Source organism: Ambystoma mexicanum, chromosome 3q, assembly GCF_040938575.1.
Source record: "Ambystoma mexicanum isolate Mex_15411 chromosome 3q, UKY_AmexF1_1, whole genome shotgun sequence".
NCBI classification, from domain to species: Eukaryota; Metazoa; Chordata; class Amphibia; order Caudata; family Ambystomatidae; genus Ambystoma; species Ambystoma mexicanum.
In genome coordinates this window covers 882,448,296-882,468,364 of record NC_090926.1, presented here as the reverse complement: position 1 = coordinate 882,468,364, position 20,069 = coordinate 882,448,296, and the positions used below count along the sequence as shown (strand labels likewise).

Here is a 20,069-nt window from a genome sequence, read left to right as displayed (position 1 = left end):
GAAATATATATATGGGAAGGAGAGAACTCCCTTCACAAGATGCTCCCCTCCTTTCAAGACTTTTCCAACTGGCAAACCTAGAACACACTTACAAGATGCAGTAGGTGAACGTTCCACTCATGACATCACATTGGACTGATGCAACACAAAGGTTCTCCTACATTGCTTGACAGGAAACATTGCTTGATAGGTATGCTGCCTGCTCTCCAGCTAGGCATCTCAACACTTACATTCCAGTTACTTGATTTCCCTTTAAAGAAACACTTTAACAAGTTAAGAGTTAGTTCAGGCTAAGGCGTAAGAAAAGTCAAAATTAGTTTTATTGAACTGTTTTATTGTTTATGAGCTGCATAACTTTTTGTGCGCGTGCCAAGAAAGCGTGTGTGGAGCTCGAGCTCATGTCAGAAGAATCCCTGGGAGCGTTGTGCGTCTAATTAGGGTGCTACGTAGTTATTCAGGGCACGGTAAGTAGAAGTGCTCTTTCAGAACGTCTGTGTTCGTTGTTAGGAATCTTCCACGGTCTGCGCAAATGACAGCGTTGATAGGTGCGCGGGAGGAGAGGGCTCAGTAAGACTTAATGACTCGCGTTTCGTAGTATCCTGCTTCCGCTGTATTACTGAAAACTTACTAACCAGTGCGCGTGTTAACTTTCTTGCCACAAGTATCCGCGTGCGGGCGCATCGCCATAGAATGATTTTTTTAAAAAAGAAACACTATTCTCGTCGCAAGTGCGCTACTCCAAGGACTACGTTAAAAGAACGCTATTCTCCCTACGCATGCGGTGTGTCTCAGGAGATCTCAAAAGGAAACACTACATCTTCGCGCATGAGCAGTAGTAAGTCGTTTTCTTCTAAGGAAGTGAATCTTACTCTAATAGACATTTTTTCACATACGTATGAGTGAGTTATTAGATTCCATGGATTCAGAGCATTTATCTTGCGAGGTACTTTACAAAAATAAATAAAAAAATTAAAAAAAAGAGTTCAATGGGAAAGAAATATGCATCAATAAAAGTGGAAATCTGTAGTACTTCCTTCCTGGGCCAAAAATTAACTGCACATATTAAAAGGTGAAAAGAATAGAAAGTTCCAGAGTGAAGGAATACATTCTTATTTGAAGAAAGGACTGCATGCAAGCTGCTCCCAGGTTAATTCCCCAAAGAGTATTCAAGCAACCTTCTCATTTAATGTTAGGACTTTGGGATGGAGGAGAAAGGGCATTAGGAGACAGTATTGCTGTGCATGAACTACATTGCCCAGCATTCCTGGAGGCAATTTGTAGTTCATGCCGTGCACCCGTGTGGCCAGCTGACTCTCATTAAGGCAGTTTATCAACGGCCAACGGCGCACGGCAGGTGTGGCTTATTTTGCATCTTGAGGCGAAGCCATGCCGGAGGACTAAGACTGCTGCTCCATGCCGTTCATGCTGGAAACGTTCTCGTCGGTACGCGGTCTGCTGGAAATTCAACACGTTCCGTTTGCAGCTAGGAACACAGACTCACGCTGCTTCTACCAGGCCTAACAGATTACGTCCGGGAAGGCTTATGAGCTTCCCGGACGACAGATAAGTGCTGCATTGGTTTCTTTATTTAAGACGCTGCTGTTTGCGATTGTTTCATGGTGTAATATGCACGTTGATGCATTTTCACGCATTCTATGGTTCATATGGCTCAGGGGGCGCTGAACGAGTCCCAATACGATCTAGGAACTCTGGAATCTTATTCTGCTTTGCATACAGTGCATGCGTTTAAGAGTATAGTAAAACGCTCTAGTAGCACAGCGTTTTTCAGTGCATTCAACTGAATTACTGGGAAAGACACACTATGACAGTACCATGGTTGTGTTGTTCTATGTGTTGACTACTGTTTTGTTTCTATGTTGTGTAACTGTGCAAACTGCTTGCTCTAAGGGCCATGTGTGATGGTTTCTTCATGGTGGGAACTAGTCCCATGTACATATTTCATACTGCTTGCTTAAATGTAGTCCATGCCATGTGTGTGCCTGTATCAAGGGGTATAATATAACTGTGTTCAGGAACCAGTATATTAAGACCTGTATTAAGAGGTATTCGGGTGATACGGGACGTGATATAGAGTGTTATGATATGCTAGTAAAGATACTAGATAGAGTAGGGTTTTTTCTCCTGTTGCTTCCCCCAACCTATCCACAATAGGACTTTCCTTACCCTCTTTCCGGTGTTCCTATACTTGCTTCCCCGTCCACAACCTCTCCCTAACCCTCTTCCCCCTACTGGCTGCCACGTGGTATTCTGTAAGTTATAATCAGATACCTGTGCCAACCACGGGTGGAGGGTCAACTTCATTCAGCTTCTGCGGTTCGGGGGAGAGTGTCGACATTGCTCATTCCCCCACTAGTTTTGACATTTAAGAAGTCCGAGTTTTAAACTGTGACAGTGACACTCCAACCCTTTTTCAGTAAGAAATTAAATCCTCTAAATTGCCAGTAGAGGATAATCAGGTATGGTGGTGCTTTTCTTTTTCCTTTTTGGATATTAAAACCCAGAGGGGGAGTCAATACTTTAAGATAAGCAAGGTTTGTGACCCAAATTTGCTGTTTCTTCTTTTTTTCTGTAGGTAGAGAGGCTTCAAGAAGTTGGGCCAGACCTGAAGTTTATTATTGTGTCCCACTTCCCCTTTTTCCTTAGGGGAGCTCTCAGCTTAACTGTTTGCAACCAGTGGAGAGGACATCATTCGTGGGTGATTACGGGGGTTCAGCAGCTTCCGCAGACAATCCACTGGAATCCAAGCCTGACACTAGAAAGGCGGTTTGTATGTGGCTTTAGGCTTGCCTTGTGCATAGGCTCGAAGGGCGGACCTATGAGTTTTGAGAGTACTACATTAAGGTCCCAACCTGGTGTTGGGGTTAAAAATGGGAGGGTATAATCGCTTTACTTCCTCCATGAAAGCCTTGATAACAGGCACTTTCCACCAAGACACCTTGTTGTGCGAAGTGGTGTATGCGGAAAATGCCATTAGGTGTACTTTGATGGAGTTAAATACTATGCCAGAGTCGAGGAGATAAAGCATGTAGTGTAGAATGTTGGATGGTAAACATTAGATTGGATTTAAGGACTGATCTACAACTTACCACAAACCTTTTCCACTTGTTGACGTAACAATGTCTGGGGTTGGGTTTTCAAGCCTCCTTTAGAATATCCATACACCTTTGAGGAAGATTTTAAGTAAACAAACTCTGACTCCAGGAGCCAGGCAGCCAAGTTCATACACTGCGGATGTGGATGGAGTGTTGTCACCTCGTGTTGGGACAGCATGTTGGAGGTGCACATCGCCAGTTTTCACAGATGTGGAAACAAAGGACGTCTTGCGCACATACGAGCAATCAGGATTAGAGTGACTTGTTCCTGGTACATCTTCTGCACTATCCTGCTCAGGAGTGGTGTTGGTGGAAAAGTGTAAGCAAATTTCCCTGACCAATTCATCCACAGGGCGTCCCCCTTAGATCCTGGTTGGGGAAACCTGGATGCGAAGTCTGGGCATTGTGCATTTTGGCTTGTGGCGAACAAGTCTAAGGGAGGATAACACCACTGGGAAACGATTTATGTTGATTTGCCACTCATGTTCCTCTGGCAGGGAGGTTCTGCTTAGAGAGTTTGCTATAGCATCGAGTTCCCCTGGAATGTTTTCAGACGAGGAACATGTTCTGCTTGAGTGCCAACTTCCAAATATTTTGGGATAGCATGGACATACTTGCAGCATTTGTGGCCCCATTTGTTTATGTAAAACAAGGCAGTGGTGCGTCTGTGTTTGGACTGTCTGACCTACTAGATGCTGCTGAAAAGCCTCTAGAGCCTTGAGGACTACCAGAAGTTATAGGAGGTTGATGTGGTTTTGGGCTGTGGTGTGTGGCCATAAGCCGTGAGCTGTGTGGTGAAGGTAATGGGCTCCCCAACCCAGAGAGTGAGGTGTCTGTAGATAGTATTTCTTGAACTGGTGGATTGCGAAAGGGCTTTCCTTTTAGCAGGTTGACCCTTGACCACCAGCGAAGAGCCTATGCTAAGGTTAGCGATACAACCACTAGATCGTCCCACTGACCGCTTGCCTGAGACCATTGTTTTGCTAACCACTCCTGCATTGGGCGCATGTACAGCTGTGCGTGTGAGACTAGATAAATGCATGTCATCATCATTCCCAGTAGGCACATTGCCTTGTGTACGGTTATGCGGTGACCGGCTAGGTAAGGTATTTGCGACAGTAGGTTTTGAACTGTCGTTTGAGAGGAAGACAAGCCCGTCCCTTGTATTTATGATCGATCCCAGAAATGGTTTTGTTTAACTGGGTGTTTTTTCACCCAAGTTGATGGAGAATTCCAATTAGAACGAAGGTTGATTGTTCTTTGGGTATTGTATTTACAAATTTGAGGGAACTCCCCCGTTATTAGTCAGTCGTTCAAATAAGGGTATACTGCTTGTACCTTTGTGAATACCATTGGGGCTGATGCTGTGCCGAAAGGGAGCACCTTGAACTGGTAGTGTTCTCCTACTATTTGCAAGCGCAGACACTTTCTGCGCACTGGAAACATTGAAATATGAAAGTATGCATCTTTCATGTCCAATGTTGCCATGTAATCCCCCTGTTTTAAGAGGGGAATTGCCTCCTGAAGCATTGTCGTGTGATATTTATGAGGCTAGACATACGTGTTCGATGGGCGCAGGTCTAGTTCTGGGCGCATAGTGAGGTCTTTCTTTGGTACAAGGAAGTACGTTGAATAAATACCCTCGTTTTACCTGGTTTGCTGGGACGATCTCTATGGTGTCTTTCTCGATCAGGGCTTTCACTTCCTCCAGTAATATGTGCCTTTCTTACAGTGTCATTTTCCGGTGTTCTGGCAGGTGGATGGGTGGCTTTTGTGGAAGAACTATACAATATCCGCCCACCACGGTAGACAACACCCACTTGTCTGAAGTGATCTCCCATGCGTGGGTGAATTATGAGATGCCTCCTCCAACTGGAGTGGCATGGGAGGGGACCTGGAGCGGGGCATCATTGTTTGGGTGGGGTGGAACCTCTGGGCTAAGGAAGCTCTACCTCGACTTTTTATAGCCTCTGAAAATTCGAGGAGGAAGATTGTCCCTGTGCGCTACCCCAGGATGATGGGTTACCCTGGCTGTAACCAGAGGAGCGTTGAGAGCCCTGCCCATGAAACCTTGTGTTTGAGGATGCCATTTGGCAAAGGACTTCTTGTTAAGTTGAACAAGAGATTTGAGTTTGTCATATTCTTCCTTGGCAGTGTTCAGGGCGTCTTCCACTGCCTTGCCGAACAGGGCATGTAGCTCGATGGGCATGTTGAGCAACGTGGTCTGCTTTTCTAATCTGAACCAGGACAGCGTAAGCCAGGCATGGCGTTTGATTAGAGTGCACTCAGCTTTGTTGCAGCCTGCGTGGTCTGCGGCATTTAGGTTATTCTTCATACTTGCTTGCCCTTAGTTTTTAGAAGTTGAGACTTCGGGGGTTCTGGGACTGCTTTAATTTGTTGTTCCTGCTCCTCCCACTTATGGCAACCATAGCTAGCCAAGAGGGTGGTATTCTTGGCTATTCTAGTCTGGTAGGCAGCCGAGGAAGCCCCCCTTCCTGCCAAAAGGTGTAAATCTTCTCTCTATCTGGTGGGGCCTCCGCAGCCTGCCCTTTTCCTTGTAGCATTAACAACCAATGAATTGGGTTTAAGCTGATCCCTAATGTACAAAGGGTCTGTAGGTGCTGGTCTGAATAATTTTTCAAAATGAGGGTTTACTGGCCTCGTAAGGTTTTGTGTGTGGAGAGAAGGCTGGATACACCTTTGGATGGATTGCAAGAGGGGGATAAATTGAGTGACGGACTGGTCACATAGAATGAGCTCCACAAAGTCTTTGTCGACTTGGGACTCCGAGGTGTCTATTTTAAAATGTTGAACAGGCTTGAGAAGGAGCTCATTATATTGAAGTTGGATGTCGACTGGTGAGTCAGCCACTGGCTCGTCTTGATGGTTTGGTGACTGGATGTCGTCATCACAATATTGGTCCTGGTCATTTTGGTCTCCTTTATCTTCCGGAGATCCAGGGTCCCGAGACCCGAGGTGTCTATAAGGTAGAGTTTTTGAGAGGAATCGTGGTACCTGGAGGTGACCCGGGTCTTGTTGGAAGTGCTGGTTTGTGAAACATCCAGACACGGCCTTTTAGCTGATGGTTCATCGCTGGCAACCCCTTTAGCCAGTTTAGAGCACTGCGGATTTTTAAGTTCTTCAGGGTGCCTGTCCATGAAATCTACAAAGCTGGACATTTTCCTCATAATGCGATCAAAGCTCTCTGGGATCCACTCAGTTGAATTGGGAAATACTGAGGGCGCAGGTGTGTCATGTAAGGGGGACTGCACTTTGTTGTGCATGAACCTTGAAAGGGTCGGTCCATCAGTAGAAAGGCCACTATCTTGGGTGGGGGTGGAGGTAGGAGGCTTGGACGTTAAACGAGTTGAAGTTTTGGCAGTTTGACGTCTTCGCCCTTAAGGGGGTGGCAGGGATGTGTTTCTTGATGAATTCCCTTATTTTTGATGAGGGAACGGGGTACGCCGAATCGCCTTTCAACACTTGCCCTTCGGTGCGTGAAAGGGCGGCTTTGTTTAGGCACGGTGTCTGAAACTGCTTTCTGTGCCTGTTTCGGAGGCCTGTCGTGCGGCGAGTGCAATGGCCCAGAGCAAAATGACAACTTGAAGCACCTCTCCTTGACGCCGCATGACTTTTGACAAAGCGGTCGACGCTCGGTATGTGCTTTGTGGTGTCTCCGTCACAGGGCTGCTAGCCTGTTTCTTAGAGCCGGGGGCCCACACGTGGGGTTCCACCGAACCCCGGTCGCCCTCAGCAGCACCCAGGACGTCGATGATGCCCTTGCTGGATTCCCTGCAATGTCTATGCCGTGACTGCATGACGTGTGCAGCCCAGCGCTTGGTTCGGCATCCGTTAGGGTTTTTGGGTGGAATCTTTTGCAGGATTTGCAGCTTTTCTCAGGGTGGTCACTTGGCAGACAGTGGTTACAAGGGAACCTCCGGTTACACGAATGGCAACATTTAAAAGGAGTATGGAGAGGGCAGCGCAGTGACAAAAGAGAAGATAAGGGGTCAGAAGAGGCATTCTCTTAAAGGGTACAAAGTATATGGCCTCCCCACACTCTCCCTACTGTGAAGAGCTGAGGCCCGGTGGAGCCCGTGTGGGCCGCAGTCTTCTTTCGTGGAGACAGTTGAACGTCGTTGACGATGGAGCAGTCTGTCGAAAGCCGCCAAAGAAGTTAGTAGTGCAGCGGGCGGTTATAGGAAGGATAGAAACAAAGTGTAAAATTAAACTTTGTCTAATCAAAGGCGTTAGCCAGAAAGGAACTCTGCAACTAGCGACTGACCACGATGGCAGAAAAAAAACAAATCAGATACTGCGGCGTGTGAAGGACCATCGGTACAGTAGACGTCACACTAGGGATAGTATTACTAACACGGCCAGCCGACATCCCTTTTTTTGAGTTACAAATCATGCAATACTCTGCGACTACCACTAGATGTCGGCCTATGCATAGCATGTGATCTAAGAGGATCACTAAGCAGATCCACAAGCCTCAGAAATATATATACGTGAGAGGGAGAGAGGGGGAGAAAAATATGAAATATGGACTGAAAACATCTCCATCATATAATTTCCCAGTTGAGTATTCTTGTTGTGCTGTAATGATTTCCACAAGAGTAGTGTATTTCACGTGATATTTTTCTGTAGGTCCTATGCAGCTTTATATACTAATAGCCCACATCCCTGCTCTGGCAAATATTGAATGATGTTCAAACTGGTGAGGTGTGCATACACTCCCGGTCATCGAGGTCCACAAATTTGAAGTCTGCGTAGATCACAGGCTAACAGAACTAGAAGATAAGCATATTAGTGGTCTCTGGTCAGCTCTAGGCTTGGCATCATTGGTGCATGCTATTATGTATTTGCAATATAGGGAAAGTAGGAAAAGGGGAATGTCAACAGTTACTACTTCTCTTAGTGATTAATTTGCATTTTGGAAAAATATGTAAACTTTAATATGAAGTAATTTTTAAGATAGACATAATACATATATTAATACACATAAAATTCATTTTCAGACACTCTAAAATGCATACACAATTTCTTGAAATTCAAAATAGTTTCGTGTGAGTGCTAGTTCTATGCACCAGAGGATAAATGAACTAGGTACCGGATCGTTATCTAGTCTATTGAGTAGGATTTCGCTTACTGTTTCTAGTGTGGCTTGTTGCGGGATATTAGTATATAGGGAGACTATGTCTAGCCCTATTAGGTAGGAATTCTCAGGATTATATGGTAAGTTTTCATATTTTTTTTATCACGTCTTTAGTGTCTTTTAGATAGTGATCCGCAAATTTATAAAGGGGTTCTAAAATAGAGTTAATCCCTGAAACTATTGGCCTGCCTGGAGGGTTCACCAGGGATTTGTGAATTTTGGGTAGGCAGTAGAATTTTGGTACGGTAGGTTCTGGATTATTTAGGAATGCCCATTCTTGTTTACTAATCCAGTTCCTTTCGAGAGCTTTTGTAGTCTTGAGTTCTATCATTTGTTGTAAGTCGTTAGTAGGATCTATACTTAGTCTCTTATAGTAGTCTCCATTCTCCAGTTGTTTTAGACATTCTGCAATGTAGTCTTTCTTATTAAGCATTACGATGGCTCCGCCTTTATCGGCTCTCTTGATAATAATTTTATCATTTGCCCAACTAATGTGGACTTTTCTCTACCCGCCAAGGGAGTTTCTACACTAGAACGGAAAGGTAATTTATCCATCTTGTCCCGTTCCTCAACACCTTAAATTGTGTTACCAGAATACTATATAATACTGATTCTGGTTTTCGGTTTTGTCAACAGTTACCACAACAAACATCTCTCTTTTTAACCAAAGACTCTTCACCTAAGGAAGATCGCAGACCATTTGCTTGACCACTATTTTGATGTCTATGACTACTCCTGAAGAAAGTCCCAGCACTTGTTATAGAGGACTGAAACATGTTGAGTTGGCAATCTAAAAGTCTAAATAGATTGCATTAAAATATTTAGAGATCTAGAAAGATCTAATACCACACGTAAACTAAGGACTCACAGCAAAGGTTAAATGCAAACGGCTATATTAACATACGCTCCTAATCTTTCAGAACTAATATGTTTGAAATAGTTTTTGTCAGTGTCTCAATTGTGTATGCATTTTAGAGTGTCTGAAAATGAATTTTATGTGTATTAATATATGTATTATGTCTATCTTAAAAATTACTTCATATTAAAGTTTATATATTTTTCCAAAATGCGAATTAATCACTAAGAGAAGTAGTAACTGTTGACATTCCCCTTTTCCTACCTTCCCTATATTGCAAATTCTCAGTTTTTCCCATATTTAAGGTAGGAATCCACGCGTGTGGACCTTTGGGATCTCCCCCTTGTTTCCTCACACGCATGCTATTATGTCACATGTTTCAACTATGGGAACAACTAACGTGCTTCAGTGAAGTCAGGTCAAGAAGGCCATCAACATTCTTCTCCAAGAAAACATGATCTCAGTTCATCTATAGTGGCCAGACTTCAGAAACAGATGAGCAGGTCACCCCCTAAATCTTGCAGTTTGAGTCCAGACAAATGTCAATGCTTACTAAACCAACTTTTGGCTTCCCTGTGTTTTTGAATATGGCTTGGTGGACGCTTTGGAAGAGATTAAAGTTACTTACCAAATCTGGTAATGTTCTTTCGATGGGATGTTCCTCCAACTTATTCCATATTTATGATAGGTAATGTCCACATCTGTGCTGCTTCGGCATTTTCGGCAGAGGGCTTCCTGCGTCGATGGCGTCGATCCAATGTCCCCCGAGAGCCTCCGTCGAGGGTCGACGTCACTGGATGTTATATATAGGACACAAAACGCCCGTAGCCTCAGTTGTAGTTTTTTTCCCCAGAACACGTGGCACCAATCTCCTGCCAGTTTGACTGCAAATAGCCTTGCGGAAAAGTAAGCTGCAATCGCATAGGAAATTCTCCAGAGGGGCAGGTTGGGAGGGCGATGTGGAATACGTCAGAGGAACATCCCATCGAAAGAAGGTTACCAAATTTGGTAACTAACTTGTTCTTCGAAGGGATTGTGTCCTCCGACGTATTCCATATCTATGACAGACTCCCAAAGCAGTACCAAACTATGGAGGTGGGGAAAGAATTTAGAATACCCAATCAAATGGCGGAATAAAGAACCGCCTTACCAAAGGCCAGATCCCGCCCGTGGATTGAATCCAGGGCGTAATTTTGACAAAAGTATGTAGAGAAGCCCATGTGCTGCTTCACAAATATTCAAAATAGGAACACCCCGCTGAAGGGCAGTGGAGGTAGCATCGCCCCTAGTAGAGTGAGCACGTAATCCTACCGTAGGGTCCTTACGTGCCAAATGGTACCACTCACTAATAGTGAGGATAATCCACCTGGACAAGGTCTGTTTAGTAACAGCCTGGTCCAACCAGTGTCCAGCATAACTGATAAAGAACTGATCGTCCACTCTGATCCGGGAAATCCGTGAAATATAAAAGCTCAGAGCTCTCCTAGGATCCAACCTATGGAGCCTTTCCTCTTCCTGCCAGGATGCGGAGGAGGATAAAACACCAGAAGAACTACCTTTTGGCTTAATTGAAATTCAGACACAACCTTACGCAGAAAAGAAGGCCGCATCCGAAGGACAACCCTGTCCTTATGTAAAACAGTAAAGGGTGGCTTGGCTGAAAGTGCCTGCAATTCACTCACTCTGCGAGCGGAAGTAACCGCAACTAAAAACACTGTCTTGAAAGACAACAGTCTCAAAGGTCAAGAGTGCAAGGGAAGAAACTTCAAAATCAAATCCAAATCCCAAACCGGCACCTGGAAAGGGGACGGCGGAAACACATTAGTCAGTCCTTTTAAAAACTGCAAAATAAAAAGGTATCTTAAAGTAAGAACACTCTTCAGACGAGCGCTTAAATATGGACAGCGCCGCCAGGTAACCCTTAATGGTGCCCACTTGCAGGCCCTTGTGGGCCAAAGAAAGCAGAAAAGACAAAACCATACGAATTGAACATTGGAAAGGATCAACATTCTGTCTCCTGCACCAGTCGCAGAACTTACACCAACGGCTACGGTACAGGGACTTTGTTGCTGGCCGCCTGGCCGAAAGCAACACCTCCATCACATCATCCGGGAGGTCCCAATCCTTGTATCTCAACCTTTCAGATACCAAGCATGAAGATTGAGAGTCCTGACCTCTGGATGGAGAACCTGATCCCCCCTCCCTCGAGAGCAGATCCTCTCGGTAAGGAAGACGGCGTGGAGGGCAGATGGACAATTCGAGAAGGTCCGGGCACTACGCTCCCCTGGCCCAACCCGGAGCCACAAGAATCATGCGGGTCCTGAACCTCTGCATCCTCCGCAACACTTGAGGAATGACGGGGACTGGAGGAAACGTGTACAGCAGCGGGAATGACCAATCCACCACGAACGTGTCTCCTAAGGCTCCACCCTTGAGCAGAATCTCTCGCATTTCTGGTTGACACTGGTGGCAAAGAGATCCACTTGCAGGGCTCCCCAAAGGGCGAAGATCTCCAAAAGGACTTCCTGAGCCAACTCCCACTCGTGAGAAACTGCGCTCTGCCTGCTCAGAGCGTCCACCGCCACGTTTTCATCTCTGGCCAGATGAACTGCTGAGATCGAAAGACCATGTTTGATGGCCCAGAACCAGAGCTGCATAGTCTCCCTGCACAACAGGAGCGACCCTGCACCCCCCCCACCCCTCATAGCTCCCAACTCACACGCTTTTGGCGGGTGTCACCTGCCTTGTAAACAGCTGACTCACCTGCCAAGCCTCCTGCACGCCCATTCATTTCAATGGGCCTCTCACCCGCCAAAATTAAAATCGGGTGTTTTCACCCGCCTTTGCGACACAAATGGTTGAAAGCTATGCCCCCCCCCCTTTGTGGAGGTAATGCAAGGCCACTGTGTTGTCTGTCATAATTGGGACACTTTTCCCCCATACAGTCGGCAGAAAAGCCTTCAGGGCAAGCCTGATGGCTCTCATCTCTAAAAGGTTGATGTGGATTCTGGACTCCGACGGAGTCAGTTCGTTGGCATGAGCACCCCATCCTGTGAGGGAAGCATCTGTCACAAACGTCCCCTTCGGCCATGGTTGCCAAAACGGTACCCCTGTCAGCAGGTTCCTTTTCGTCGGCCCACCACAGAAGATCCTGGGCGACCGAGAGTGGAATCTGCACAGGATCCGACATCTTGCCCGAGGACTGGGACCACTGCAGTTTGAGGGCCCATTACAGGGATCTCACCCGTAGTCTGGCCTCCGGCACCAGAAAGATGCAGGATGCCATGAGGCCCAGCAACCTTAAGAAGTCGAAAGCCGGGAGAGACTGGGCACTTTGAAACTTGTCCACCATCTGCACAATATGCTGATCCCTGACCTGGGGAGGCGAACACTTCCCCAGGGACGTGTCTAGCACAGCACCAATGTACTGGAGCTGTTGGGAAGGTGTCAAATGCGACTTCTTGAAATTCAGGGAGAAGCCCAGCCTGTGGAGGGTGCGGCAGGTGAGACCGAGATGATCCAGCACTTGCTCGGGAGAGTGCGCTCGGATCAGCCAGTCATCCTGGCAGGGGTAGACGTAAACCCCCCCACCTGAGGTACCCTGCCACCACCACCACCATGAGCTTGGTGAAGACCCTCGGGACAGAAGTTAAACTGAATAGTAGGTCCCGAAACTGAAAGTGCGAGTCCCAACCGCAAACCTCAGGTACTTCCTGTACTTGGGATGAATCGGCACATGAAAGTTACCGTCCTTGAGGTCGAGAGACACCAACCAATCCTGAAGCCGAAGGGCCTGGAGGACCTGAGAAAGAGTAACCATCTTGAACTTGTCCTTCCTGAGAAGTTTGTTCAACCAACGCAAGTCCATGATGGGTCTCAGTCCTCTGTCTTTCTTGGGAATCAAAAAATATGGGGAATACCATCCCTTGTTCCTCTCCGCCACAGGCACCAGTTCTATGGCACCTTTCTCCAGCAGGGATAGGATTTCCTGCGCAAAGAGCGGATACGGACACTTCAAAGAGAGCTTCGCCGGTGGATTGTCGTGAAGCCGCTGCAGGAAGGGAAGGCAGTAGCCGTGGGCTATGGTATCCAGAACCCACACATCTGAACTAATGGCATGCCATTCTCCGAGATGCTGTGCTAGCCTGTCCCCAACCGATGAACCATGGGACATGGCCTCATGACCGAGTTGTAGCAGCTGCGGCAGCGCCTGATGGCAAAGAGGCAACCACCCGACCGGCTTTGTCACCAAGATTTCCCCGGCCACCACCTGTACTTTTTCACTGCCCCTGTTCACTCGCAGCCCCTCTCGCTCTACCAAAAGAGGAGTAGTAGCGAAAGGAACCTCCCCTCCATTGCTGTCCCCTAGGACGAAAAGGAGGTGGTTGCCGTACTGCAGCGCTCAAAGAGTTTGCTGCAGCTTTGGGGGTCTGCAACCTCTCAAGGCTCTCGTCAGCCTTGCTGCCAAACAAATGAATGCCGTCAAAGGGCATGTTCAGAAGACGGGATTGCACATCCGGGGCAAAACCAGACTTCCACAACCACGCAAACCTGCGAATCACAGTGCTCGCAGCCATGGACCGGCTGACACCATCTGCCGTGTCCAAACCAGACTGAAGGGATTCGCACATAGCAACCTTGCAGTCTTGCACGAGGGCCAGAAAACCATCCCTTTCTTCCCCTTCGGGAATATGCTCAGCCGCCAAAGAGGTACAGTTCCACAGAGTATGTGTAAACTTTGCCAAGGCACAAGTGGAGTTGGCCGACTTCAACGCCATACTCCCAGCAGAAAATACCTCCCTCGCCCAACCATGGAAGTGCTTGTCCCCATCAGGAGGGATGGTAGGGTGCGCAGCCTGCTTCGAGGAGGCTGTAGCGGCCTGCACCACCAAACACTCCGGAGTAGGGTGCGACGATAAGTAGCAGGGGTCACTACTGGATGGGCTGTATTTTTTCGGAAATGACCCGTTGAACTGCTGACAGACTCTCCGGAGCAGTCCAAGCCGCCGCCGCCGCCACACTTTTGCAAAACCATGCGAAACGGCAACACCGGGTCAGTGGACGGACCCTGATCCAGGATATCAGTCAAGTCATCCTGATCAAACTCCACTGGGGGGGCAGACCACCCCAAGTACTCTGTCACCCTCAACATGAGACGCCTATAGGAAGACTTGGCATGCACCCCGGTTCAGGCCGGCCAAACTCCACCTGCGGATAGGTGTCGAGGCAACTGGCGTCATGCAATGACTGAGTTCCTCCATCTGACTATGCCCAGACAAAAGGTCATCAGGGACGTCAGGATGCACAGGCAAGCCCATATCCTGATCAGACAGTTCATCAACCTCCAAAATATCTTGCAAAGGTTGGAAGAAATCCAATCTAGGAGGCGGAACAGATCTGGGCTCAAAAACAGGCCTCGGACTTACTGCAAGTCTTTCTCAGAGGTTCCACAGTCCTCAGGGGCACCTCCGGCAAATCCTCCACAACGGCGTTGAGGGAACCAGCGTCGACCGAGGTGCCGACGGCTTCTTCGACGGACACAGCACCGACGGCGTCTACGACTTGACGATGCTCGAGATCGTCCGTCGATGGACACGCCGCCAATGACGTCGATGGTCTCGATGGCTCCCGATGATCGCGCCAACCGCCCGAGTCCGAAGATGTGCAAGTGGTGGACCGAGCCCCTTCCCTGCCGGCTTCTTTCGAAGGCGCGGACGGAACTATGCCTTGCGACTGAAAAATCGCTAACATCTGCTGGCGGAATTAATCCCATTCGGCCGGCGACGAAGACTTGGTGGGACAAGTCAACCGTCTGGCGGAGTCCTCCTCCGACGGGGCAGGCGACCGGTGCCAGCGCTTCCTAGAATGCCTCGAGGCAGAGGAATGCGGGAACCACTCCTAGACCGAGACCCTCCTGGATTTTCACCGACGCGGAGAGTCGCCCCTTGAGTCATCAGTCAAAAGCCCATCAGATTTACGGGGTTTGGACACCCTACCTACCTTTAATTTCCCCCTTACGCTCCCGCAAGGCCTTAGACGTCAGGGACTGGCAGTCCTCGCAGTCGTCTGTGGCGTGGCTTTATGTCGTACGAGTCTGTGATGGACACTTTCGAACCGCAGTCCAGACTTTTTTAAATCCCGACCTCGGCTAGTAGAGGAAGATGAAGACATTGTTCCAAGAGAAGAATTGAGCGCGCCGAGAGGCCCTCGAGGTACATCGGATTGACGCCATCGACGCAGGGAGCCCTCTGCTGAAAATGTTCCAAAGCAGCACAGCTGTGGATATTACCGGTCATAGATATGGAATACGTCGGAGGACACAATCCCTTCGAACAGGAACATTTATTATTGTCAAATTCTGAGAGCCATGGTTCTGATTCACACTCTTGGTGGCTTTCGGCAAGATCGACAATCTATTCTCATTTCTAAAACTGTATTTCTTCCTTTCTGAGCAATCATTTTTCATCTGTGGCCCTGTCCCATACCTCAACATTCCTCAGTCCATTTGATTGGGTGGTTCTGCAGGGTTTCTTGCCTGTTCGCCAACCATTTGGATGTTCATATCCACCCAGATACTAACCTCATTTTGTCCTTGTTAGTTTAAACGTTCACCTACACAGATAGCACGCTGATCCACCCCAGCTCCATCAGGAATCTGGGGGCCATGAGTAAAGGTCCATGTTAGGGAGAATTCTCATTCAATGGCTAATTTCCCTTTCCCTCAGCAACTTTGCTGGATTTCTGGAGTTATTTCTCCACTTGGTAAGAGTGTGAGCTTTTCCCCCACTCTTTTCATCTGTTTCTTTGTGATTGTGGACTCTGGAGTACACCACTTCAGCAGCCCCTTTCTTTTGTGTGTTACACAGCACCTTCAGTGCAGTGACACAGGGTTGTCTTTTAGACTTCCCACCGACTCCATTTCTGGGGCTGACTACTGTCCCCCAGAAAAGGGTAAAGTTGCCATTAACTTCACTTAGTCATTAAACCACAGATCCAGTATACCCGATCTTACATGGAGTACTGGAAAGGGTTAATCCGTAGCCCTTTCGCTCTTAACATTTAGACTTGGCTGGTGGCAGTGGTATCTACCCTAACTTTTCTACCGCGATTATACTATATAACCGTGGTATTGTTTTAGGCTATTATATTAGCCTCGAAATTAAACCTGGTTGACCAAATGCTTTTTCTTTTGGCTCCGGTCGGGTTTATTCGCCATTTCTTTTTGTTGAAGTCCTTCTTGTGTTTTACTTTGCGCGGCAAACCAGGTTTGACTCTTTTGGCGGGCTTCTGCCAAGAAGCCCTCCTCTAGACACCTGGGTGTCTAGGTGGGCTGAATGTGAGGGAGGGGTGTAGTCACCCCCTGCACAGGGTATCCTAGGAAATCCAAGTCACACTTTGCTATGATTGGCTGAGGCGGTTGTCCGGGCTGGACAACCCCCTGCTGCGTGATTGACAGCCAGGCTGAGTGAATGGGGTATTTTCGCATAAAAGGCAGGTCTCTTGGGCTAGAAGTCAGTCGCCACTGGAACTACAAGGAACCGAAGAGAAGCGGAGAAGAAGACTGCTGCTTCAACTACCCCGTCCCGGTGAAGCCCTGCTGCAGTCCTGAGCCATCTACCCTTCGACGACCAAAGAAGATCCAGTCCAGAGTCTTCTTCCCTTGAGCCTGGTGGGGACAACCAGCTCACCTTCTACAGCCAGAGGATCCTCTTCTTGGTCGAAATCGCTGCCCACGGCTGTAGTGGTCCGGATAGCCATCTGAAGAGCCTGTCGTGTTTTTAAAGAGCGCACCTTTTATTCACCATCGCTGCCGCCGGCTTCATCCCTGTGTGGTGCAGACCCCTCCAGATGTCCTCCTTTGCCCCGAAGCTCCAGGAACCGAGGGTCTGCAGGAAACTACCAGGAACAACTGCCGTGGCACCAGCCTCTTCATTGAATAAGGTACTGTGTTCTGCTAGAGGAATTAGGGTGAATCCCTTTTCTTCATCTCCAAGGCTTGCCCTGGTCTTCCCTCCTTATACCTTTTGGTTCCTCTATTGACAATATCCTGGCTGCGTTGAATCGTGAACTGTCCGACTGTGTGATCCTCGACAACAGGAACCCGGTTCCACTTCTGCCCATGAGTGTTCTCTGATTCTGTCTGCCTTGACAAAAGTATTGCCTATGATTTTTGCCCCCAACTCTCTCTGGGTATCTCAGGTGCTAAGTGTGTTTTGCCCCGGTAACATTTGTTGCCGCGGATACACGTTTATTTAGTAAGACCGAACTGTCATTACTGTCAAAAAGTGATCACAAGTGTATTCCCGGTAACGTCTTTTGTTTCACAACACTGGTCCATTAAAACACAGGGTACTTACCTTGAGCTACACCGTACAAAGTGAATTGGTTGGTTGTAGTGTATTTTACGTGTGATTTTGAATTAATAGAAGTGTTGTGTTTATAACAAACGGTTTAAAAATAAATGTACTTCTATTTTTTACCTGAAACCTTGAATCAGTGTTTGCTTGAGTCACAGCAATTGTGGTCCCTTTGCGTAATCTCTGCTACTGCGCATATACTCTTGAGATAAGCCTGGCTGCTCCGCTACTGCTACCACTTTAACATAGTAGTACAGGCTTGTACCAAAGGTAAAACTTGTATTGCCACCTGTAGTCTTAATTGTGTGTAGTGGTCCCTAAGGGCACTGCACAGGATTCCGCCTAATAGTCCAGCATCACAAGGCTAAATTCATAGATTTTATTATCTTTAATTGCATGAAATAAAGTGGTAGTAAGGCTGAGGTTCTGGTTTGCCCTCTATTCTCGTGTTGTGCCTTCCCTTTGTTGCCAACCTCCCTAAGGAATGTGCTGCCTCTTACAAGTCAAAACAAAAAGGAGATGGCTGGAAGGTTTTTAATGAATCATTACACTGGTCCAAGTTTGCGCTTAACCATCTTAAATGAAAGGAAGCCTCTTAAAACCTGTGGCTTTTGACGATCTGATGTTTTTCCTGTCTGCCCTCTCACCACGCGTACTGTCTACAGAACAGTGAAAGTATGGGTGCACTTAATCAGTTCATAACAAACATTAACAGTTGTGGACTTTAAGTTCAAAACTAATCTCTTTAGCCTATAAGCTGTCCTCTGTGGAAATACAATGATTAACAATGACCATCCATAACAAATTCAATTGCCCAACATGGCTTTTAAAGCTTTTTAGGCTATGGGTGAACATCACTGTCAGGTTCAACTAGTAGGTCAGGAGGGCTGGAGCCAACAATACAGATAGAGTAGGCAGTGGGGCTTTGCATTCGACCCAGAGAGGATGGTGGGGGATTTGGGGGAGATATGAACTTTAGAGTAGAGGCAGAGAAGCAACTCCCATATGAACTCAAATGCCCTATACAGCTTCCGCTTCATTTTCACACACCTTTTTTCAAGATTTGCTGGTTTAAATATGAAGAATATTCTTTTCTTTCTCGATGCGAATAAAGAATGATTATAATGGTGATCTGTTCCACAAATTCTCTAGAGGTTACATCCCAAGTAAGGCTCTTCAGTCTTTGTGTATTGAAATTAGTTAATGGGTGCTAGACACACTAAGAGGGAAAGACCCCATTCCACCCATTAGACACATTCCATTCAAAGTGGGTGCTGGTGGGAGACAATAACATATAACAGAAGATACAAAACAGAGGTTTTGGAGGAAGCTGTAGAAAGTAGGAGAGCTCATATTTCGTCTTCAATACAAAAGGAACACTTTTTATGTGACAGATGAAGTGAAAGCATAGGTTTTCCAGCAAATTAAGGCTATCCCTGGTGAAAAACCTACTAAGAAAATAAAGAAAATGGGTACAGTAAATTACATCGACAAACCAGAGCACTTTGAAGAAGCAGTCAGGCACTGGCAACCAGGTGAAGTAGCACAGATAGGCATGTACAATTCAAGAAGACATCCCAACCAGTAAAGGATTTTCCCATTCCAAGGAATCCAGGATTACCAATATTGATTTATGGCTTCAGTCATAGTAAATCCTAGTGACAGATAAGCGCAAACTCAAGATTGAGTTGTTCATAACTGCTTTACTTCAGCAGATCTGTATTTGGGATAAACTCACTTATTTACCTCTGCTGTAGTAGTTCCATTGTGTTCTTGCTGGTTCACATGGCGTTGAGCTTTTCTGCTAGGTCGGGATATCAACATCTCTGTTGCATTAGAAGGACCTTATTGACAAAAACAGAAATATTTAGTACTGTATATTGTAAGTTCCAGTATTATTCACGAGATTACTTCTTTTGTTTTAATGTAGGTGATTTTTAGTTTTGCATTATGAATCAATAGCCACTAGAGGCATCTATGCAGACGATGCTCTGATTAAAAGGCTGAAACAACTCATTTTCTGATACATGATTGTACAGGGTGTCTCTTTCTATTGAATCAGAGTCCAAGATCTAATCAGACACCTTATCTGTAGCGTGGTGCATTCCACAGGATAGTGCAAACTTACTACATGCTGCTAGCACCTGCACTGGACACTCATTCATTCTGTTCGGAGGGACTTTCTGAAACCAGCCATAAGGGAGAGTCCTGAGAGCACACTTGGTGTAACAAACATTTAAGGTAGCATATGCTGTGCAGTATGCAGATTTAGGAGAACAGTGTATGGTGTCGAAGTACATTATAAACGGCTTGGAGTTTTACACAAATCTGCCAATTTTAAGGTCTCAAAACAATTGCATGTAAAACCCACACCAAGTGTTTGGGGGGGTGAAGTGGTTAGAAACATCATACATTCTGCCTTATAATTATAGGCTGTGCAATGGGGTCAAGGACACAGCCCTGTCAAGATCGGATGGAGACCCTTTTCAACCTGGGCTGGGAGGCCTACCAGGGTTTTTACCCGGTTTTCCTGTCCCAGAAGTAGGGTGTGGGTGTTGATGACCCCCTGTCTCGGTTTCGGTCTC

The 20,069-nt window shown here is 46.8% G+C and overlaps 1 protein-coding gene across 3 annotated transcripts in view; it reads right to left on the bottom strand.

Annotated features, from left to right (window-relative positions):
• Positions 1–20,069, bottom strand: part of CEP95 (centrosomal protein 95) — a 1,206,983-nt gene that overhangs the window by 593,445 nt on the left and 593,469 nt on the right. For all 3 annotated transcript variants that reach the window (XM_069655013.1, XM_069655014.1, XM_069655015.1), the window contains one exon: positions 19,231–19,328. In XM_069655013.1, coding sequence (XP_069511114.1) covers positions 19,231–19,328 — 98 coding nt within the window. The remainder of the gene's footprint in view (positions 1–19,230; positions 19,329–20,069) is intronic.